This window comes from Rana temporaria, chromosome 4, assembly GCF_905171775.1.
Source record: "Rana temporaria chromosome 4, aRanTem1.1, whole genome shotgun sequence".
Taxonomy (NCBI): domain Eukaryota; kingdom Metazoa; phylum Chordata; class Amphibia; order Anura; family Ranidae; genus Rana; species Rana temporaria.
Window position 1 is genome coordinate 213488302 of NC_053492.1, and position 24981 is coordinate 213513282.

A 24981-nucleotide genomic window follows, 5' to 3' on the forward strand; every position below is an offset into this window, starting at 1 on the left:
CAGCAGAATGTATCAGTTTACACAGGTGAGACAAACTATTTACCCTTGACGGGGGGTGCTTAAAATCAGCTTTTATTCATGTAAACCCTTTATTCCAAAAGAAAAAAAACTGTTTGTTGCAACTGATTATTAAGTGTGAGCTGGAGTTTGACTTAATTTTGTTATTATATTTAGATATACTAATACATTTAAGGGCTCTTTCACACTGAGCGCCCGTACAGGTCCGTCTGTCAGGTTTTTTTTGCGGACCTGTACGGGCGCTCTGTGCTCCTCTATGGAGCCGCGGATGTCAGCGGTGACATGCCCGCTGACATCCGACCCGCTCCGATCCGCCAAAGTGTGACGGAGGAAAAACCTACTTTTCCTTCGGTCTATCGGATTGGGTGAACACGGACATACGGTCCATGTTCATCTGATCCCCCCATGGGGGGGAGCGGAGAAAAGATAGGGCAGTCCATGCACAGTGTGCAGGGACCGCCCTGTCATCCGCCGGCTCAGCGGGGATCAACCGAGCGATCCCCGCTGAGCAAGCGGAGGTGCACGGGGCGGATCATTACTGATCCGCCCAGTGTGAAAGAGGCCGATCACTAGCAATTAGATGTGGTGGCTGATGCATTTCCAGCCACCACATCTAATGGTTGGTAAGCTGCAATATAATACATTTTTGGGCAACATGCAATAAAAGAAATAATAATAATAATTCTGAGTATTCCCTGTCAGATAGAATAGCTTACATTTACCAACCCAATCATTTCCTACTAGTTGGCAATCCAAATATATAACAGAAATAACTGATGCAGCACACAACATTTTTCAAAGTACACCATATGACAACCCCTTTCAGTGTTGTCTTTTTTTCCGAGACATTTGTCATCTTATGAGATCACACTAAGGAATGTTATTTATTTAATTGATGTCAATCTCTCGGAAGGAAGACAATACTTTGGATGTTTGCAGAATTTGCCTCATCATGCCGCACGCTGTTCAGACAATACCATTTGTGTAAGTATTACTTGTACTTCTTTCATCTGGGGCTTGTTTCTGTTGACAGGAAGACCTCATTACTCATTTCCGTCAAGTTAAATATTACTTGAGGATATGATTTCACGTTGTAATGTCCTTGGGAGAGCAAACTTTTGTTTTGTTTCATTCTGGTTGGAATCGGTTGTCCGTGTGTCAGAGTAACATCTTTATAGGAGTGACATTCGTTTTTTTCGGGTTTTTTTTTCTTTAATTTTGAATGCAAGGACACATTGACAATGTGAATGCTATTTCTAGTATGCATATGTTTCTATACAGGCACATGATGTATAATGCATGTATATTGTGCTTTTTAAATGGTATAATTTATCCCAATCAATGATGCAATTTCTGGAAAGCACACTTAAACTGAGTCAAGTAACACTTTTATGATATGTACTACTAAAAAAGTTGAGGGTGGAATTGGTCCAGTTAAAATAACAAAATCTTCCTGTTTTTTTTTTAAGGTGCAGTTGTAGGTATCTTAAAGCATGCCTAGAGCACAGAATTATGAATGAGTTTTATTTTATGGCGGGCAAACGCCTAGACAGCTGGTTCACCTACAAAGAACTCTAGGCATCTAACTTTGAGGCCTTTATTTTGTATTTGCCATAGGGTGACTATACTCGCAGACTTTATGCTCTTAGTAAACTGATGCTTTATTAGGAGAACCCAGCCTATTAGGCTCATTTATTTGGCTCTTGTTCATAACATTTGGGCACTTGATTGTATTGGAGGGAGCATCCATTTTTCGCTGATATTTGTCTAACAATAGTATTTCATTAAACTTTTGAATAAAAATCTATTGGAAAAAAAAAATCATGTCCCCTAAAAATTTCATAGGTACATCCTGTTAGGGCTTGGACTCCTAATTGCTGTATGATTAGTCTAGTGCTGCACAGTTCACCAGTGTGTTGCAGATAAATTGTTTTAAAATGTGTCTTGTCTTTTTTCCTGTCAGTATGCAGTTTCTCAAGGGCCAACTTGATTACACACTACAAAAACAAGAAAGTACATTACAGGCAGTCCCCTGTTGCATATATCCGACGTACATACAACACATACTTTACAAACATAAGGCGATAACAGGAAGTGATAGGAAATGTACCCATAGGAAATGAAATTCGCTCCTGTAAGAGTTATCATGGGGAAAAAGGAGTCTTCATTGAAGCTTTATCCCCAAACCTTGTTTGCACAAGAACACCAAATTTTCAAAAAACAGTTGTCACGGGGACAGAAATTATGGTGAAAACAACATTACATTACAAATATTACAGAGGTGTTAAACCGTCCCTATGCTATCCCAAAAAGTTAAAAAAATATTTTGGCCTAGAGTTGCACCTAAAAAATGTACCGGTTTCAACTTGCATACAAATTAAACTTAAGAACAAACCCACAGACCCTATTTTGTTTGTAACCCAGGGACTGCCTGTAATTCCAAAATCAAATGTTAAACAAAATTTTTAATTACTTGGTTAATCGGTCAAATGTACTGATGATTTTCACCGAATTTTTTGTATAAATTCCAGTTCAGCTTAAAAAGGTTTTTGTGGATCTCCACTTCAGGAAGTTTCATTGAAGCACTAAATGGTTGGCCCCTGCCATTTTTTTGACAAGGATATTGACCACTGGATCAGTGCTGCTGTTGGGGTATATATATATATGTATGTATGTGTGTGTTGCTTTGCTTCTACATATGGTGGTCTTTAATTACTGCAACTAGCACTTCTCGGTTATTTCATAGTGCTTTTATTACTAGTGTTATTACTATTTATTCCATAGTGCAATTATTTTATTACGTATTTGAGAATTCACTGTTGCTTATAATTGCAAATCTCCATCTTGGAAAGAATGGTTTTCTTCATATTGAAGGACCAAATGTTCTTTTTATTTCTTTATTGCAGCGTTGAACTCTACCCATGTTGGGGATATATGGCAACATCTAGCCAAGCTGATTTATAGAGAACAGATCTGCTTTAGTCTGGAAAGCGTGAAAACAAAAGTCTTATCCAGAGATTTATAGAGCATTTTACAGACCTTGTTGCTTCCTGTGCGGTTGGATGGCAGACATATTTTACATAAATATCACAAAGTTTACATGACCTGGTTTGGCAAAACATTTTTTCTTGAATTTGACATATAAGGAAAATGTGTTTGTTTTCTCATCACTGTGAGTAATAACATGGTGTTGGCACCAAGCACAAAGCTCAATTTGTCAGAGAATCATTTGTGCCCTGTATATTTACCTGGGCTTCAACATCTGTGAGTTTTCTAGTTTGCTCTGCAGTTTGGTTCAGCAGGTTTGTCCCTATCTCTATCATGATAGCTGTATGGTTTTGCACTGCATTCTTCTGCATCTCTACCATTTCCTTTTTCATATTGTCTTGAATGTATGTCTCAAGCTGCAAAACAGAAACATGAAGTACATTGATTTTGTTCCAAAGAGTTTTTATTGACTATCAAAGAGACATATAAGCAGAGAATATCGGGCAGGTCACAACAATATAAAGAAGGTCAAAACGACCTTCAACAAGATTGATGAAAAAAAAACTGACACAGTTTGTTCATTGCATGGCACTTATTCGTAAGATACATAGCATAGTTTGTCTGAAAAAGATCCACGGTCCAAAATTAGGGTGCCTAACCTTTAATATAAAAGTTTAACTAGTAAAGGGATTGTGGTCAATCAGGTGCTTATCTAATAGTTTTTTTTTAATTATCTATGCTCCCCGCTGAAACCACTGCCTGTGGAAGGGAATTCCACATCCTAATCGCTCTTACAGTAAAGATCCCTCAACGCAGTTTAAGGTTAAACCGCTTTTCTTCAAATGTTAGTGAATGGTCGCGTCTTATTAAATTCCCTTACGCAAGAAAAGTTTTATCCCTATTGTGGGGTCACCGGTGCAGTATTTGTACATTGAAATCATATCCCCTCTCAAGCGTCTCCTCTGCAGAGAAAAACAGTTCAGTGCTCGTAACCTTTCCTCATAACTAATGTCCTCAAGACTCTTTATTAGTTTTGTTGCCCTTCTCTGTACTTTCTCCAGTTCCAGCATATCATTCCTGAGGACTACTCCTATCGCATGAATCTGGTATATTAACATACATTGTGCTTTACATATGTGCTTTATACCAGGGAGGTAGCACACAAAGCCCATTCACTGGACACACACACACAACACCATATGTGCAATAATCCCCACATACTATATGTTGAATGTGTTGTGGCGATCGGGCATGCTATATGGATGTTTTCTTGGCTGGGGCGGGGTTCCTTGCCTCAGCTCCAGAACAGACATCCAATTTGGGGTCCCATCTTCCTCGATGCTAGCCAAGCACAGTGCTTTAGCCGACCTCTTATTTCTGTACCCAACTTCTGATGAATGGCATATAGCCGTGAAACGCGTTGAGTTACCATGGGGTGCTCAGTCAAGTCTGTCTCATTACCTATTCACTGGCCAATATATATCTTTTATACATTCAAAATTCATTGAGTACTATGTGTCTAGTAATGTGTATGTGTATCTATCCTTTTTTTCATTACAGCAGCTCTGTTGCATATGGTGTACCAATGCCTGCTAATAGGAAATGCTTTGTATTACATTTTATCAGTATTCATTATCGCTCATGTGCTGCCAAGCTGATATATATATATATATATATATATATATATATATAAAATCTATTATTATGTTCATGCCATGTGTGCATGTATGTATGTGTGTGTGTGATATATATATATATATATATATATACATATATATATATATATATATATATATAATGAAAATATGTTTTTACTTGTTTCATACAATTGTAATAAATAATGTTTACTAACCACTCTACCTCCACAAGTCAATTGCCTCATTCAAAGTCCCAGTGACATCTATATAGTAATCAGTGGCTATTTTTAGCTCTGATCGATGTATAAATGTCAATGGTCCCAAAAAAGTGTCCGATTTGTCTGCCGCATTAACCCAGCCCCGATAAAAAAAAATCGCTGATCGCCATCATTACTAGTAAAAAATAATAATAAATATGCCTAAAATCTATCCCCTATTTTGTAGACGCTATAACTTTTTTGCGCAAACCACTCAATATACGCTTATTGCAATTTTTTTTTTTTACCAAAAATATGTAGAAGACTACACATTGGCCTAAACTGAGGCTTTTTTTTTTAAATTGGGATATTTATTATAGCAAAAAGTCAAAAATATTGTGTGTTTCTTTTTTCTTTTCAAAATTGTCGCAGAGGTTTATAATGCAAAAAATTTAAAACCGCAGAGGTGATCAAATACCACCAAAAGAAAGCTCTGTGGGAAAAAGGGGGCGTAAATTTTGTTTGGGTACAGTGTGGCACAACCACGCAATTGTCAGTTAAAGCGATGCAGTGCCGTGTCTCAAAAAATGGCCTTGTCAGGAAGGGGGTAAATTTTTCTGGGGCTGAAGTAGTTAAAAAGCAGTTCTAGTCAACGAGTTAAACTATTCATTGACCAATATTTTTCCAACCAGGATACACTATAATTGTGCTAAAATCAGGCCATTTTAACTTGAGTTATCTGCAACTCACCATAGTCAGAATTCATAGAGCACCTCACAGAAACACCTATAATATGTGTGCTATTTAATTTCATTTCTCTCTGCTTCCTGTATCGCAAGCCAGATTACCATTTTGCAGGCACGAATTTGATTGGTAGCAATGATAAACTTCTTAATAATGGCATTCTATGTTTTGGGGAAGGGGGGATGAATAAATCTGAATCTAAATCATCATGAGAGCAAGCAAAAATGGTGTAGTAGGTGTGTTTGGAAATTCCTGTCCTGCATTATAAGTAGAAGTTCCCTCAGATTACCCACGAAAAAGGTATCAGATTGACTAGTGTACTACAGCAGTATGTGGATCATAAACTGGCAGGTAGAATATGCTTTGTGTATGCATCATCAGACATTGATGAGCCATGCCAGTAGATACAAGAAACTCTCCTGGTCCATCTCTCTGCCTATTTGTTTGACACGATATGATTGGTCACGATTGACCTGCAATTGATTCTTTCTAGGAATTTACTGACTGATCTCAGAATATTATAACAAAGAACATAGTGAGATAAGGATAAGAGGGTGTTGTACTTGCTGGCATAGGCCATGTTGGGGGTCAACGTGAACATGTTGGAGGTCAAGGTTTATTTTCAATGTAATCATTAAAACCTTAAAGTAATAGTCTTTCAGCACATTGCCTTAAAAAAAATATGTAATCAGATCTAATTCTCCGAAACACAGATAATGAAGGTCTGGGAAGGTTCCCATTTATCAAGATCATTGTGTAGCATATAGTAATTGGTCACGTTTATCTGGCCACAAAGTAGTGTTGAATGCTTTTTGGATTTCAAAGTAACATACGTAAAGGTGATGTTTTATTTTCTAGCATCGTGGATCAAGGAGGCTAATTTGCAGGTGTTGTTGCAGGCATGTGGACATGAAACCCACCTGATGTATTGTATATAATGTATTATCTGCCAGGATTGTAGCCAGACATTTCGGCCCGGATTCACAAAGCACTTACGCCGACGTATCTCGAGATATGCCGTCGTAAGTACAAATGTGCGCCGTCGTATCTATGCGCCGAACCAGAAACCAATATACGCCTGAAAATAGGCTCCATCCGACCGACGTAACTTTCCTACGCCGGCGTATCGTGGGCGCATATTTTTACGCTGGCCCTCCCATTGATTTTCAATTCAAATATGCAAATAAGTGAAATACGGCGATTCACAAACGTAGTTGCGCCCGGCACATAATATACGCGGTTTGCATAAGACTTGCGTCCGGCGTAAAGTTATTCCCCATATAGGAGGCGCAACTAATGCAAAGGTATGGACCAGGGAACACAGCCGTCGTATTTTACGCCGTTTACGTAGTTCGTGAATATGGCTAGGCATAGGCCGTTGTTTCGACGTGATTCTGAGCATGCGCACTGGGATGCGTCCACGGGACGGCGCATGCGCCGTACGTTATTCGTTTCTTTATGACGCTCAATCCATCATTTACATGGGGTCATGCCTCATTTGCATGACTCACGCCCACTTCCACTTACGACGAGTTACGACTAAGAAACCCAGCGTAGATTTGGCAAGTGCTTTGTGAATTCGGTGCTTGCCTCGCTGGGCTGCGTCGGCGTAGCGTATATTCGATACGCTACGCTGGCATAAATATGCGCCGATGTATGTGAATTCGGGCCTTCATGTCTAAATGAGTATAGAAATGGGCCTGTAAATGCCCCAATGGGTGGAATCTAGGTTACGTTTAAGGATCAGGCATATTGTGGCAGCCAAGCTCTCAATATTAAGGTGGTCTGTTTTAATAGGTCTTTGTAGGCTTCCATAAGTATGGGAGGTAAGATTTCAGAATATGTTTTTTACTTTAGTATATTGCAGTAAAGCCATGAGGACCAGGGTTTTATTTGGTTTAACTTTCTCTCATCACCTTCCAGGACGGCACCCGAGAGATGATGGCTCCTCCCCACAGGAAACACAATCACTTAACAATTTAAAAGTCCCCACCCTTCCCCTTGATCCTCAGTATTGATTGTGTTTCTCCCGAACACATCGTCACGTTTGTTTTGTTTGAATACCTAGAGACCGGGGAGGGTCGAAGGTACCCCTGTTGAGACAGGTCTTAGGGAGGCCGGGGAGGGCTGAACTAACCTGTAGGCCTTCGGGTCTAACTCACAGGTCGCCCCAGGCGTGCACCAGCGCTCTGAGCTGCGGGGAGGCATGCCATCGCTAGGGTGCAGAAGAAACGCCGCCATTCGAAGAGCTCTCTCTTCCCGGGTACTGCTTCCTACTTTTGGAAACATGGCGCTCCAAGCCTCTCTGAGTGAAGGTGGGGCTTTTGCCTCACAGCGCAACCCGGAAGGGACGCCGGAGAGAAGCATGGCGGTGGAAGGGTCGGCTTGCGGATAGCCCTTACAAGAGGTACCGACAGCCGGGGACCCAGCCAAACCTCCTCATGGACAGGAGGAGATGAAGGCAAATGTGACTGCAGGCAGATCCAGGTCGGGGCGCAGTGAGTACATTCCCCCTTGGAAAGGGAGGAGGAAAGGGAGTGAGAGTCCTGGTCTTCAGGGTCTGAGTCTCTGGGGCCAGCCAGCCAGCACAGGACTGGTTTTTACTTCTCACCCTTTCACCTCCCCAGTACAAACCTGCAGTCCTGGGGGAGGACAAAGTAATATTATGCATATATGTATATCTCTTGTCTTGCAAAAATCCCCCAGCGGATCCCAGGAGACCCCAAATAAACAGTCTCCTACCGCTACAGGGCATAGCTCCTCATAACTTGGCAGAGAAAGGAAAAACTTTCCATGAAGCCGCCAGGCAGTCCGTAACTTAAGGTCTGACATAGAGGAGCTTATCCCTAGAGAAGACATATCCTCCCAAGAAGGCCTTGTCCGAACGGAACCTAGTGCCCTTCCCCCGCCCTCACAGTCATTCCCTCTAGTCCAGGTAGAGGAAGCTTAAGGAGGACAGGGAGGATATGGTAAGCCAAGCTAAACAGGAGCCATTCACCCTAGAGGGTCTGGTTGGACTCCTGCAGGCAAATACAGGCCTCTGAGGAGATTATAAAATCCCTAGAATAATCTCATAAAAGGGGGCTGAGCAAGGCTCAATCCAGTTAGGGCCAGCCTGCCATGAATCTGACAGGCAGATTACAAGGGTGCAGTTAGGTTTTTTAGCCAAAAAAACTGACCTCCTAAACTTTTAGGATAGGCCCAACAGGGGGCATACTAGTGGGTTTATTACCCTTGTGGGGGTTGTTTATTGGTTACAACATCTCCCAAGTTCCAACCAATCACTTCCTCCTTACACTGCTGGTATATCTGTCAGTGTGTTAGAGTTAATCTAAACCTCTTGTGGCTCAGGCAACAAACCATTTAGGTGGTGTGAGAAGCATAAAGCCTACGGCCACATCACCCTGAAAGCGCCCGATCTCGGAGGCTAAGCAGTGTCGGGCCTGGTTAGTACCTGCATGGGAGACCGCCTGGGAATACCAGGTGCTGTAGGCTTAAAAATGCTAGCCTGCAACCCTTAATTGGGAGTTTCTCTGGTACAAACCCCTGTGTTAAAGCTATGAAAATCAGCCATACAGGTGTCTGATTGCCTCCAGCCTGAGACTATGGTCACCTCTTCATGAGAGACCTAATTGATTTCTGAGTGCTCGTTAAGACCTTAAAGGCTTGGACTAGCTCCCACCTGTGTGTGGACCAGCTACACCTACTCAGACCTTTGCAATAGCAGAATAGCAGCTACCACTATTGTGGTATAGGCACACACCTCGGATTTCCAGTATTTGGAACTACCATGTTCCTTCACTGGGATGAAGGATCAATATCTGAAACTCAGGTTATGCTAGGATAGAGCGTTGGTCTGTCCGCACATCAGAAATGCACAACATGGGTTTATCTTGGGTCATTTCTGTGTATGTGTATATATTTGTGTGTATATATGTAGACTGATGATCAAGGGATATCCTATGACTCACCAGAAATGCCTAAAATTGATTAGATAACGGTACTCTGTTCCTTATCAAACGCATAACACTGAATGGTGGTGACGCCTCTATGGTCTGAAGGGAGTGCATTGATTTGTCGGTGACACCTCTATTATATAAACCGCACACTATGGTTATTCAGAAATATACCACATTGAGTTACTGTCGGTGTAATTTCTGTCGGATACATGCATGTATATTATTGCTTATCAGAGAAGCATGACATTGATTTGTCGGTGACACCTCTATTATATAAACCGCACACTATGGTTATTCAGAAACATACCACACTGAGTTACTGTTGGTAAAAATTTCTGGAGGTTACATGTTGGTACACTATTACTTATCAGAAACGCATGACGCTGAGTTACTGATAGCGACACTTCTGCTGGTTATATGACTATACAATTTTGCTGATCAGAAACGCATAGCATTGTATTATTGTTAAGGATATTTATAAATTCAGATATGCACTGCTTTAAGGGTCCTTTTTTTGCTAGTGACATTTCCGTTGATTAGATGACCCGACAACGTTGCATTAAGTAACACATTGGGTTGCCGACAACATGCTGTTGGTCATATAAACTTTCCAAGTTTTTTTTTTCTAATCAAAATAATGCACAACTGGTATTGTGGGTTCATGACGGTATACTGTTACTATCCAGAAACGCACAGCATTGAGTTTTCTTGCTAGTGACGTTTCTATCAGGTATATGACTGTGGGTGTTGGAATACACAATGTTACTGTCTGTAACATTTCGGTCCCTTGTCCTATACCCTATTGTTTATCTGAAGTATGCTAATACCACTCTCTGCTAGTTATGACTGCAGGGAGTATAACACCAGCAATACACGGTTGAGGCCGCATATGTCCTTTTGGTCATACTGGCCATGCGACTGCTTTTTCTATGATCATCAGAGATATACTATAGGTGCTAGTATTATTTTCTGTTGATTGGAAGACCGTACTGCGGTCAGTCAGGAATAGACAACACTATAGTGGTTCTTGTCCTCCTGTCCTGAATCTATTACCTTGGGTCGCTGCACATAAATAAAACACAGCAGTAGAAGGTGTCTGTGTCCTCTGCTTTCTTTATTACTCAGAAAAAACACCATATTGGCTAGTGGCCTCTCTGTTGAATGTAGGACCTATAAACCTATTAAGCATCAGAAGCTCACACTTGGAGCTTCTGTCCTTTCTCTGGGCTTAGGTTATATGGTATCTTACTACATATGAGAAATACACACCTAAGGTTGGTTGTGTCTTCTCTATCCTACAGGTGTCTGTATATCAGAAAACACAGCAGTGGAGGCTGGGGGTGTCTATCTGTTTTTCCATATTAAGTCTGAGCTTGCTATCCTTCGGAAATACAAGATCTAGGACCTGTATATCTGGGACATTTTGGTCACTTTATTTCAGACCTTATTTTCCATTCACATGGAAGGAACAGGATTTCTGATTGCGGGCCTTTACTTCTAGGCATGCCAGAGACATTCCCTAGACCTGAACCCAGTAGGGTTATAGGACACTGGAAGGAGGTCATAAAATCACCTAGTAGGTTCTTTTTAGTAGGAAAGGGGTTACGCTGTTAGGGGCTGTTTGCCTAAAAAATTCAGCATCAGGATTTTTTCTGACTGGTTCATCCGATCCAAACTTTATAGCTCAGTGTATGTCCTTCATGTCACCCCCTCGGACGAACTGGATATGAATAACCAATATTCATCTTTTACTCCTACTATGGCATTGGTCCCTTGTGGTAGGGATCTGCTTAACTTAACACTCCTTGGTGCGTGGAGTGGATCATGACCTCAAACACTGGATTTTTACAGAATACTGTATTCTGTTGGCGTGTGGCACTCATGGGTTTACCCTGAGATTATAGGGTAAAATGTATCTGCATATTATACGCGGGGGGCGGTGAAAAGTTTTCTTTCCCCGACACCTTTGTTCTTTTCTGTTATATACCAATGAATGCAGTGGTTACTCGCAATTTTGTAACAGGCTTCTTTTCTGCGTAGTTTAATGATCGACTCGCAGGGTTATAAGGAGCCTAGGGTATATAGAACAATCTCACATCTGACATGTCGGTATTCAGATGGGAAGGAACCCAGAAATGGGGAATGACCAGGATGGGACCTGCTTGTCAACCGGCTTGCAGAGCAGCTGTTTTATCCGGTCTAGCAGTGTACGTTGGAGACAGGAGTTTGTCCACGCGTATTGGCGGACGCACGAACGAGCCACGCCAAGGCATCCTGTGGTCCGGACACTGACCAATAAGTGTCCTCGCTATAAAGTCACATGCATTCCAATGAATGGAGGTGGACAGGTGGACTGAAGGGAGTGCAGGAGCACACCAAACGCCCTGCTTGGTCACATACCTGTCCAGTCATTTGAGTGAAGGGAATAGACTTCCCTTAATCTAGTATCCTTGAGTGGGTTTATTTCCTTGTTTCACCAGGACTATGGCAAACAAAAAAGGGGGACCCACAAGGATTGTACGTCGGGAGACCCTGTTTCTTTCTAAACCATTCTCCTGTACAGACTAGTGGCTTAAAACCACATGTTTTTTTCTGGGTTGATCAAAGTAGGTCTTTGTTTCACAGAACAAATCTCTGACTAAACTTTGGATGGTCTTATGCAGCTTTGCAGACACTATCAACCACGATGGCTAGAATATTGGCGCAGCCAACCTTTCTATCCTAAAGAATACTCAAGCTCTCAGAATTTTTTTCTTTAAGAGCACGTGCCACCTAGACTCTGCATCCAAAGAGGAGACAGGAGCATAGGTGGAGCAGACCTGCAGGTCATTTTCATGATCCAGCTAGGATACCCTCATCACACACTAGGAAGTGGAAGTGGTGAAATAAAATCAGATTCTGACATCTAGCAAAAGACCTTGCAGGCAAGGGTCCCACCCTAAAGTAGGCCTGTTGGTTACTCGTCTATCCTCTCGGGTGCCGTCCTGGAAGGTGATGAGAGAAAACGGACGTTACTTACCGGTAACAGTGTTTCTATGAACCTTCCAGGACGGCAGGCCTACTTCCCGCCCTATGTGGAGGGAAAAGATAAGCTAAACGCTAGGTGGTAAGTACCTATACGGAACAATGTCCCTTGTGAACCAGTTCAGGACTACTCTAATTCATACTGAGGATCAAGGGGAAGGGTGGGGACTTTTAAATTGTTAAGTGATTGTGTTTCCTGTGGGGAGGAGCCATCATCTCTCGGGTGCCGTCCTGGAAGGTTCATAGAAACACCGTTACCGGTAAGTAACGTCCGTTTTTATTGGCAGTAACATTTCTGGAATCATGATTTCTTGTTCTAGTGCTGCTCTTGGGGAAAAGGAAATGACAAGCATGTTAATTTGGGACAAGAGGCATCCAACCTGTTAAAAGCCGGCTATAGAGTTTGGTCATGTGTTCTTTGAAGAAAAGATCTTCTTGGGGTTAGTTGTGTATGTATCTCAACCCATGCGCAGCTTGATGAGTTTAAATGTAGTGTCTACGAACTAATCCATTGGCAAGCATCATTGTATTTTATGTGATGACATTATTTGGTGCATTTCTTCATATTTTTTTTTTTCATTGGGGTCTTTAGAAAAAGGTTGAGTTTGAAAATGTGTGTGTATATTTTCCATCCCCAGCAGTTTAGTCATCTTTCCTTCCCACCTCCACTGATCTGTTCAGCCACCAATCAAAGAAAAGTACCTGGGTATGGTAGAGCTTAAGTCATTCCATGCGACAGCATTTGTGATTAGTCCAGTGCTGTCGAGTGGGGACAGAAAGAGTTGAGCAGCCTTGTGTGAGCTCCACCTGGAGTAACGCAGAGCTTACAGAGGGCTTTCAAAGGCAAGTATGTGCGGATGGAGAGAAGGGGGGTAAAGAGAATCTATTTCTTTGTGGTGCATCATGGGCAAATCACACATTCAATTACATAACCTCTATCCTAAATGTTACTTTTAGTGTTACTAATATGTGTTTTTTTAGTATGTTTGCTTTGGTAAGACATATGCTTTTGATACATGTTTTATTTGGGATGGTGGGTTTACTTCTTTTTAGCCATTTGTTAAATGTGTACCCTATACATTGTTGCTAGGCTTTTTTTTTTTTTTTTTTTTGTCTGCTTTGTACAATTTATTTGGTTTTGCCAACACACAAAAGTCCACTATAAAGGCATGAAACACGGAATGCAGAAAAGGGAGTTTAAGTGTTGAGTTTTGCTGTTGCTTTTAGGAGTCTACTGTAAAATCTACTGTAATCTGGCACTTACTGTGTATTCTAAAGATTTATGTTTGCCCTCACTGATTTAACTTTGAACTTGTAGTTTACAACCACTTTTAAAGATAATTTTATTTTAGCATAATACATTCATTTTTCACTGAGGGTGATTTAATCTTCAAAGAAATGTGCACTGATAAGTGATTTTAAATGTATATCCCTGTTATGTCTTCCTGATGCACATTTACAGTGTTAAAACCTAACTCCAGCCCAAACCTTTTCTTTTAGTTTTTTTTAAGACATGGATAAGTCTTCATTTATCCACTGTTATACTTATTTTTAAAGTCAGGGTATCCCAGTTTGGTAATTATTTATTTTGATATTGGTAGTGGGTATTTTTGTGTGTCCTTTACTCCTAATTTTTCAATAAAAACTTGACAAATGTTATACGATCCCACTCTACTAAATAAATGTTCTGTTGATGCTCTTTCTGTTTCCATTAGAGAAAATCTCCTTTAGTCCTTGTGAAACCACATGTTCCTGGGACAGAAAGCAAGAGTTAAAATCCTCATTGAGAACAATATTACATAGGTTCTAACCCTAGGAACACTAGAAGATCATTTATAACTGGTGGAAAACTCAAATAATATTTTTTGTCACACTACTCTCATTTTGCATTGGCAGTTACATACTGATATATTTTGTACTGCATCGGACATAAAATTTATGTCGGGTTTTACAAATGTTATTTAAATCTCATGACGCCTACTTTGAAAAAACTAAAATAAATTTCATCCAAAAACCTGGAGACCTGTTGAGAGCTTAGGAATTTGGTCCGTAAAATGGTATTAAAGTGATTGTAAAGTCTTGTTTTTTTTTCCTATAAAAATAACAAACCTGTTATACTTACCTGCTCTGTTGCAGTGGATTTGCACAGAGCAGCCCCGATCCTCCTGTTAGGCCCCTCTTTTGGGAAGCTGGCTCCTCCCACTTGTTCAGTGCCCCCACAGCAAGTAGCTTGCTATGGGGCACCTGAGCAGAGTCACAGCTCCCCGTGTCCATTTAGACATGGAGCCCTGTCCCCGCCCCTCTCTCACCTCATTGGCTAGCTGACTTTGACAGATAACATGAAACAAAATATCAGAAACAAAATATGATTAACAATGGAAAATACTTTGATTTTGAAAAATTAGCCCTATGCTATTAAAAGCATATGTCTTATATCACCCACTAATGATGCCCCCCCCCCCCCTAATTTCCTTTTAACTGTAAATGAAATCAAAGTGCTCAGCTTTGAGCACTTCTGGGTTCATGCGTAGTGGCAAGTCAAAATAAAATGGAAATCAGGACCTCTGTCTTCCTAGACCCCACCAGCAGAAACATCATGGGTCAATTTAGCCACCTCATGTCCCCATAAAGAAATCTGGTATCACCATGTGGCAGTTATAAAATCAAGGGGAAAAATGTAGAAAAAAGAACAAAATGAATTTATGAATAAAAAATAAATAAAAAAACACACATGCACGATTAAGAGCTTAGATATGGACACCCCTTATTTTTGTGATTTACATATTATTGATTTCTTTATGTTAAATAAAAATACACAAATTTACATTCAGACGCTTGTTCTTTATAATTCCACAATAAGGAAACTAAAACATTTGTGCAACTAGCGTGGTATATATAAAATTATCACCACTTCGACGGTTCCTATGCTTCCAAAAAAATAAATTATTTGGGGGTCTTTAGCAAATTGCCAATTCTGTTATGTGCCGTTTATTGGATGTGAAAACTATTTTTGGCAACTAGGGTGCCAAATTGAAGGCAAGCTACAGTAGCAAAAGTAATTCAAAGAAAAGAAGCAGAGGAATGTTGTTTTTCGGTTTGTCTCACTTTAAACCAAGCCTGTGAGATATTTTGTGTAAGGCAGCAAGAAGGCACATACATGGATATTGGAAAGTTATTTTTATAATGCTTGCACTGTATAGCATTGATGTGTTTTTATCAATTCTCTCCCATTGCTATAAGCTTTCACACTATGAAAATACATGAGATTTGGTAGACAATAGAGACAGTCACACTCCAACAGATACACTTTATTGATGAAATAAAATTCCAACAGGTAGAATCGCATTTGGGGGACAAGAACAGGGTTGACATGTTTCATACATTAGCACTTATTCATAACCTCTTGAATAAGCACAAATGCACAAAACATGTCTATCTTGCTCTTTTTCCCCCACCATATGTGATTTCTACCTGTTGGAATTTTATTACATCAATAAAGTGGATCTGTTGGAGTGCAGTCATCTGGCATTTCTATACTCTACTGTGCAAGCTGGTTAAACACCCTCTCGGCAAGTGTGTGAGGTGTGGATAGTATGGACTGACCTGGAGCCAGTGGTCACTCAGTGGTGTTCCAGACTAATGAGATTTGGTAGCTATGGTTGTGGACAGATGTGCTCTGGTTCTTTCAGGACAAATGTGAATACAACTGGAACACCTTCCTTATAGCATGCTTCCTACAGGAATTTTGGGCATACATTTGTTTGAGCACCTGCAAGGACATGGATAATACACTTTTATGGAGAAGGAATGAATCAGCAACAGTGACCTAGGTGCTATGTTAAGAAGTGTCATCAGAAATGCATATAAATTTCCTTAGACATATCTAAATAGAAACATAGGTGACAGCATTAAAAAGACCGAGTGGTCCATAGAGTCTGCTCCATTTTTCTTCTTTAATTTATTTGTGTGTTTTTTTTGTTTGGTTACCTTTTTTGTCCCAAGCATGTTTGAATTCACTTACTGTTGACTGGCTCACTACCTCTGCTGGAAGTCTATTCCAAGCATAAACGACCCTTTTGGTAAAAAATATACTTTCAATGATGGCGTAATATTCTTTAAGGTTAAATATTTCCCAGTTTGTCACCTGAAACCTACAAGCTTTGTAAATGCAAATACTGATGGGCCAGTAAGGCTACGTACACAAGAGAGCTTTACACAGAGGAACATCTAGTGTTCATGTAACTTGGACCTCCTTCCAGCCAGACTACCATTTCTTTCCTGCTCTGTCTAGGCATCAGACAGGAGGTGTGGCACCACATCAGTGGCAGACAGGAACGGACTGACCATTGGGGCACTGCCCGATCGCCCCATGCCACTAGGGGGCCCAATCAGGGTTGCCAGGCTCAGTAAAACCAGGGACAGTATGTAAAAATCGGTGTTTTTTTTACATCTGTCCCTGATATGTCCAAAATCGACATGCTTTTGATGTGAAAATCCTGAGATTTTAGCTGCCCCACCTCTGCACTGCCTCCTGGCTTGGTGGCCATCTAAGTTCGGGGGCCCCATAATCTTCTATTGCCCGGGGGCCCCATGAGTTGTCAGTTTGCCCCTGGTGGCAGACATGGCCTGGACATTGGCACTATGTGTAACCATATTCAGAGAATGCAGAATGCATACTGAGCCATTTAGAAAAAAAGTACAATCTTTCCAAGCCCACAGAGAGTAAATAATGCATGCATAATTCTCCCTTTTAACTCCATGTATATTTTGTCTAGATTTTATGCTTGTCATAGCAGTTTTCAATAGAAGCCTTAGAAGTTAAATAACAACTTGTTCTACATTATATAATAGTTGTAATATTTTAGCTAAACATGCCTAATTTTTCTTGGTTAAATTCAATTGTTCTACTTTTTTTTTTTTTTTATTCTGGTCCAACACAGTTTTGTTGGATAATTGTGGGTGATTTATTCATGAATATAAAGAAATTTTTAAAGGAAAAAATGTCTAGAACTGCCGTTCATGCACTGTGCTGCTCACATTGGTTTCAGTAGAGGTTTTCAAAGGGTAGTTTTATTTTCTTGCTTTCTGAAAATCTGTAACTATAACGGATAATAAGTTAGTGTCATCTTTCTAGTAATGCGTGGAAGGTTTGCATGAACCTCAGGACAAAAATACAGATCAGTGGGCTAGTAAAACAGATCATTTATAAATACTGTGTATAAATATATATATATATATATATATATATATATATATATATATATATATATATAATTTTTTTTTTTTTTCTTAATAAAGATTTTTGTTGAAGAATAAGAAGTTTAACAAGTGTAGCAAGAATACATTTTTGGCCTGAATAAAGCGATCAGCACATATGATTGTATTTTGTTACTTGTTAACCACTTCAGCCCCGGACCATTTCGCTGGCCAAAGACCAGAGCATTTTTTGCGATTCAGCACTGTGTCGCTTTAACTGACAATTGCGCAGTCGTGCAACGTGGCTTCCAAACAAAATTGACGTCCTTTTTTCCCCACACATAGAGCTTTATTTTGGTGGTATTTTATCACCTCTGCAGCTTTTATTTTTTGCGCTATAAACAATTTTGAAAAAAACTATTTTTTGCTACAATAAATATCCCCCAAAAATATATAAAGAAACAATTGTTTTGCTCAGTTTAGGCCGATACGTATTCTACATATTTTTGGTAAAGAAAATCGCAATAAGGGTTTGGTTTGCGCAAAAGTTATAGCATTTACAAAATAGGGGATAGTTTTATGGCATTTTTATTAATCATTTTTTTACTAGTAATGACGGCGATCAGCGATTTTTATCGTGACTGCAACATCATGGCAGACACATCGGACACTTTTATGGGACCATTGTCATTTTTACAGTGATCAGTGCTATAAATATGCACTGATTACTGTGAAAATGACACTGGCAGGGAAGGGGTTAACCACTAGGTGGCGCTGAAGGGGTTAAGTGTGCCCTAGGGAGTGATTCTTACTGTTGAGGGGTGTGGCTACATGTGACACATCACTGATTGTCTGTTCCCTGTGATGGGGACCAGCAATCAGTGACTGTGTCACTAGGGAGAACGGGGAGATGCATGTTTACACTTGCCTCTCCCCGTTCTGCAGCTCTGTGACCCGATCGCGGGACATCGGCAGACAGAGTCCACGGGTCCCGCGGGCAGGGTCACGAAGATTGCGGCAGGGGCATACGTGCTCCGTCATTTTGCCCAGCCGTGCCATTCTGCCGACGTATATTTACAGGAGGCGGTCGGGAACTGGTTAAGGTAAAAACTTGTTAAGGAAATCTACACTTCAAATTTGCTTGGAGCCTTTGGTGGTAAATCTCAATACCTGATTTACCTTAAATCATTGCTGCAAGGAAAAGCTATTCTCAAAGTAGCTTCCAGGGTTTTTTTGGGACAATAGCCTGTTTTGAAGAGGGAGAAGCCTAAAGCCCCAATAGGGCAAATTCGGGGTTTTTAGTTCTAGTGTTAACAGCAAGAGACTTCCTAGCAGATCAATATCATATGATATTGAAGGATATCAATGGAACCGCTTAATCCTAAGCAGCGCCATGGATTCTGAAGCATGCAGAGCTGCTTAAGCCAACCCATAAAATTTTATACACTGTTCCATCAACCTTGGGGAAAATCTTCATCAATGCAAATGACTGATCAGTGTATGTTTCAAACAGAGAATGTACAATGGAGCAACAGGTCTAGGGGTTTTATTATAGCAAGTATCTAACGCATTAAGGCAGATGTGTACCTTTTTCACTACAGTTTATGTAGTCTACATAGGTGTCTCTGTTTTCAGGGGCATAGATATTCTATTTTCTGAGAAACAAATTGTTTGGCAGCAATCATGGGGTTACTCTATTATGTGTAGATTTCTGAAGCTAGTTAAAAAAAATAAAAAATGATATCCACATAGCAAATGTACACTTTTTATTGCTATCTAAATTTTGCCACATATTGCATGATATTAATGTAGCATATTGTTTTTTTCTTTTTAATTCCTGTTGTGAGGCCAATATCTTGTAACGTTCCTGGTGGTCTGCAATTTGCTGAGAGATCTGATCTTTTTCTGGTGTCATGCATTCTGTCTACAGTGATGAATAATAGGCCTTGCTGGCTGTAGTTTCCACACCACTCCATGGACCTGCATACACCAAGGAATGTAAGGGCTAAAGCAGTCTTGTTAGATGTGTTTGCCCTTAACAAATGCTTGACCTCCGTTTACAAAAACTGTGTCATGAAGGATGGAGAAGAGTCAAAGATCAAATGTTTAATGTGATATTTTATTTTCTAGCGATGTACTGTTACCTATGACAAACAAACATTGCACACATGAGAGGTTAAGAGTTTGTAAACCATCCCTGGTTAAGTACCCAAACTGATCATCAATTCAGATTGATATGAGGTCTGAACAGAAATAAAGTAGTATATCATATATGGATTACAGCAGCTATGTTATTTTATTAGCTTTGCAACCTTGCAATGTACTTTATGGTGCCTTCTCTTCATCACTATGGCCTGGAATTGTTAGTATTAGGACCTATGTATGGTCATTGTAAACTACAGGATAAAAGCTTGGCCATCCAAATCCTGCTGTGTTACTGACTTTATTACTGCATGGAAGGTGAAACTTTTCTATCTTTTAGTATCTTGCCACTAACAGACATGTGTTAATCTTTGTTTTTGCAACAGAAAATGGAATCACATGGGTTACTGTGGAAATCTCCCAACTTGTTTTTCTTTTGCTGTTAGGCATATTTTGTATGCCGCATCTGTAGCTGAATCATTTTATTTCATCAGCCCCCTGCCATCCAGATCAAAGCAATGCAAAAGCCATAATGACTAAATATGCCCTGCTGCAACTGGTAAAATGATTCACAGTTTGCTCTTTAATGTAAATGTAGCAAGTGGTATTTGATGAGGTTTGTAATATACATTATCTGCTATTGGATTTAATTTCAAAGTAATTAAACTGTAAGGAAGACATGGTGCACTTGAATCGAATATACAGTAGATTATCCCATGCAGTCTGTTTTACTGTGGAATGAGTGCATATGAATGTGTTGAAAACCAATCTGCCCATAATATACGCTATAGGCTCTGGCCATATATGTATGCAGAATTGGTCACAGATCCATATAAAAATAATCAGGTCTTAATAGGGTCACATGAGAAAATTATGTACCTGCAATTGTAAAAAAAAAAAAAAAAAAGGTAACTTCCATTGCTGACCTCCTTTGGCGAATACCAGTTGCATGACTTTCTCTGTCTTAGTTTGAGTTACCAGCTTGGAACAAGCATGTAAATTAGAAAGTCAAAGTGAAGTCAAAACTCTTGATCTGCATACTTGTTTCAGGTCAGTAACTCAAAAGCAGCTTGGATCACCATGATAGCCTAGAAACTAGCAATGACAGTATGAAGATGAATATTTAATGTATATGGGGTTATTGGTGAGAAGGCAGTATTTTAGGGAAAAGTTCTAATTGACTAGATTATTGTTTCTCAATGTGTTTTGCGCTACATAAGTTTGCATTCTAGCCTGGAATGTGAATGCCCTAATATTCATTTGCAGGTTTGGAAAGTTTCCATGTGGCTACCATATACAGGCAGAACTTAACCAAGTGCTAAGAGTTTTGGGCCACAGGTTGACCGTTATTCCAGCAATATTTTACAGCTTTCGTACCTTCACTCGGAGATCTCCCCCATCCCCAGTTCTGATATGCATTAGGGGATAAAGCACAGAAATACTACTTCAATGTGTCACTGTTTCAAAAGGAAAATGTTATTGTTGCCTACAGCAACCACTGAGTTTATAATAGTCAACTTGTCCTGCTGAATGGCTACTGCAGATTGCTCCCCCCCCCCCCATTCAGACACTTGTCATACATAAGGCCATGCGCTACAATTAAGTTGTTCAGTGAAAATCTGCTTGGTTGTCAAGTCCTGCTACAAGCTCCATTAGTTTTGTGTATATTTCTCAAACTAAGCTGGTTTCATGAGAAATCTAATCCTTTTCTCCAGAGTACATGTTTAGTGTTGACATGTGAACATCTAGATTCTGGGTGACATTTGTAAAATGATTGCCCGACCTCACCTTTCTGCAACCAGTATTTTCCACTGATTGCCACTTCCCTCAGCTAATCCCAAAACACCAAATCCCTTTGACCCTGTCAGTGAACACTTGCTGTGCAAGAATGCAATGCAGATTATATGAAGATTGTTTCCAAAGGAATGTATGCCTTTTGTTTCTTTTGTATTTTTGTAAGGGAGAAGTATTTAAAAAAAAAAATGTTTGGTGCGTCTAATAAAGCATGCTGCATGCAGGTCCATCAGACCGACCCAGCCTCTTAATCTGTCAAGTTGTGGATCTGTAGTTTTGCTATGCATCCATAAAGCAAAAGCAAAATCAAAATATCTAAATATAATGCCATGTACACACGATCGGTCAATCCGATGAGAACGGTCTGATGGATTTTTCCATCAGTTAACCGATGAAGCTGACTGATGGTCAGTCGTGCCTACACACCATCGGCTAAAAAACTGATCGTGTCAGAACGCGGTCACGTAAACCACGTACGACGGCACTATAAAGGGGAAGTTCAAATCCAATGACGCCACCCTTGGGGCTGTTTTAGCTGATTTCGTGTTAGTAAAAGACGATTCGCGCTTTTCTGTCTGTTACAGCGTGATGAATGTGCTATCTCCATAACGAACGCTAGTTTTACCAGAACAAGCTCTCCCGTCCCCTAATTTAGTCTGAGCATGCGTGGATTTTTAACCGATGGACGTGCCTACAAACGATCGTTTTTTTCCTATCAGTTAGGTATCCATCAGTTAATTTTAAAACAAGTTTCACATTTTTTAACTGATGGATAAATAACCGATGGGGCCCACACACGATCGGTTTGGTCTGATGAAAACGGTCCATCACACCGTTCTCATCGGATTGACCGATCGTGTGTATGCGGCATTAGACTTTTGTTCTTAAACTTTTACTTTATACTAGATACAGCATAAGATGTCACATGATGATCCCATAAGCCAGAGATAATCATTGACTGCCTTTTGTCAAGCCGGCCATAGACGGATCAAAATTATTATTATTATACAGGATTTATATAGCACCAACAGTTTACGCATCGCTTTACAACTTGAGGGTAGACGGTAGAAAAATAAATACACTTTAATACAGTAGGAATTAGAGGGCCCTGCTAAAATGTGGCCAACTTGGCGACTGCTATAACCACCAGGAGTGAAGATTATATTCTGCCGGTGGGGAAAGCTTTCCATGCTACCTGCCAGCAGAACGCAATAGCGCTGCATTAAAGATTCCCCCCATTAACACCGACTTTGTTGAGGTGGGGAATCAAGATCTTTTTCTTTTGTTCAATACATGCTTGAAGGAAACACAACTCCATAATGCATGGCATGCCTTTTCATTTATTTGTTGGGGTATTGATCAGCTTTCTGGATAGTTTCCGGATAAGCCTATTTAGGTCTAATCAGACATGTTCTCTTGTTTTCTGCTTTGATGTCAGAAATTCAAAGGGTAGGTGCAATTGTAAACATTGTCTCCTTTTCTACCGCCTCATTATTTTGTGTACCATACCCAAGGCCAGCACATCTATTACAATTCCATCTACAAAATGTTGCTTGTACTCCGCATAGAGTAATGTCCATTTTGGTGAAATGAGCCAAGCCAGAAAAAACAACATGGCCTATAATGTCTATGGCTCAGGTTGAGTGTGTGCACTCCTTCTTTTTTTTTTTTTTTTTTTTTACTTTCTGGATACCAGGAATGCTACATCATTACCAGTAAACACTGTCCAGGCCATAGCAATGAAAAAGTGCATTCATTTGTTGGCAGCTGAGGTCTCCTTATTCTCATATTTGAGGTGGCGCACCGGGTGGTATACGTGTTTAAAGCAGCACATACACTTCAATTATGAGGCACTAAACCTAAACATTTTTCGGTTTAGGATTGCAACACTACTCTAACTCACATGAAAAATTAGATTTAAGATATTTCCCCATTGTGCTGAGCTAACATTAATCTAGTTATTATAGGAACAGCATTTTTTTTAAATTGCAAAATGAAATAACTCCTGGAAACATTAGTAATTGTCGGGATCACGTGACCCAGATCTGGCTTGTTCCTGGAACTAAAGCGTGTGCACTAAATTGCCAGAACTATTTGGTCTTGACATATCCTAGCTCCACAAATTATTTCCAAGACCTCTCATTCTCCCTGTCACATTCCTGTAAACACTGTTGGTAAGGATCTTCAATTCTTCTAACATGCAGAGTAAACATGTGTGTTCAATCTCCATTTTCAGTGTCTCCAGAATGTGTGTACACATCAGGTCAGTAACACTGGCTGATCTCTGAAAATCCAAATGCAAATGAGAAATATTTCTGTATCTTGAAGCACATATTTTTAGTGTAAGCTAATTTATGTGGCTCACTGATATAGTATTCCAGCATAACTTTTTTTTCTCTCTCTTACTTACCCAACTTTTACCTTTTGTTTTAAACTATTACCATGCAATACAGCTTGCTGACAGCATTCTATTACTCCCCAACGCCGCCACACACAAACTGCCTAGTAATATTTTTATTCGTATAGGACAGATTTATTATATTTTATTATTTGAAGCACTGTGTATATAAAGCGATACATAAATTGAATTAAGTTTGTAAAACGTACTATAAAAACTGTTTAGTGCCTTTGCCTATTCATTTCTGGCGCTCAATAAAATGATACACTTTCCTGTCAGTACACCAAACTAGTACTCCAACTGTTTCTCAACAAATTGTATAGTGAATGGCAGTGTCCTAAGAAATTAAATGTATCTAAGACCCCTTTCACACTGAGAGCGTTTTGCAGACGCTATAGCGTTAAAAATAGCGCCTGCAGTCCGCTCTTAAACAGCTGCTCCTCACACTCCAGTGGGCTTTCACACTGGAGAGGTGCGCTGGCAAGGCGTTGGAAAAAGTCCTGCCAGCAACTTCTTTGGAGCGCATTAGCAGTAGTGAACTTACCGCTGCTAATGCGCTCCTGTCCATTGAAATCAAAGGGCAGCGCTGCCGTACCACTGACAATACGCCACTGTAGCAGGGCATTGTTGGTGGCATTAACCCTTGGCCACTAGCAGGGGTTAAAAGCACGAAATGCCGAAATGCGCCGCAAATCCGACAGTAAAATAGCTGCGTTTTACCACTATTTTAGCGCTGACGCTATGGGCGGCACCAGTGTGAAAGGGGTCTTAATCCAATAACAAAAATGCAACATAATGCAGATAATCGGTCTTTAAACGTGTTGGCTGCATTTATTTATTTTTTTAAAGCTGGTTTTCCTTTATTTTCACCTGGTGATCCTGGC

The 24981-nt window shown here is 40.2% G+C and overlaps 2 protein-coding genes and 1 pseudogene across 2 annotated transcripts in view; 2 read left to right on the forward strand and 1 right to left on the reverse strand.

Moving 5' to 3' along the window:
- MCPH1 (microcephalin 1) overlaps window positions 1–24981 on the forward strand; it is a 427349-nt gene that overhangs the window by 221616 nt on the left and 180752 nt on the right. The gene's annotated exons all lie outside the window — the stretch shown is intronic.
- Window positions 1–24981, reverse strand: part of ANGPT2 (angiopoietin 2) — a 64294-nt gene that overhangs the window by 31358 nt on the left and 7955 nt on the right. The window contains exon 2 of the mRNA XM_040349815.1: window positions 3267–3422. Coding sequence (XP_040205749.1) covers window positions 3267–3422 — 156 coding nt within the window. The remainder of the gene's footprint in view (window positions 1–3266; window positions 3423–24981) is intronic.
- On the forward strand, window positions 8971–9079 carry LOC120938669 (annotated as a pseudogene).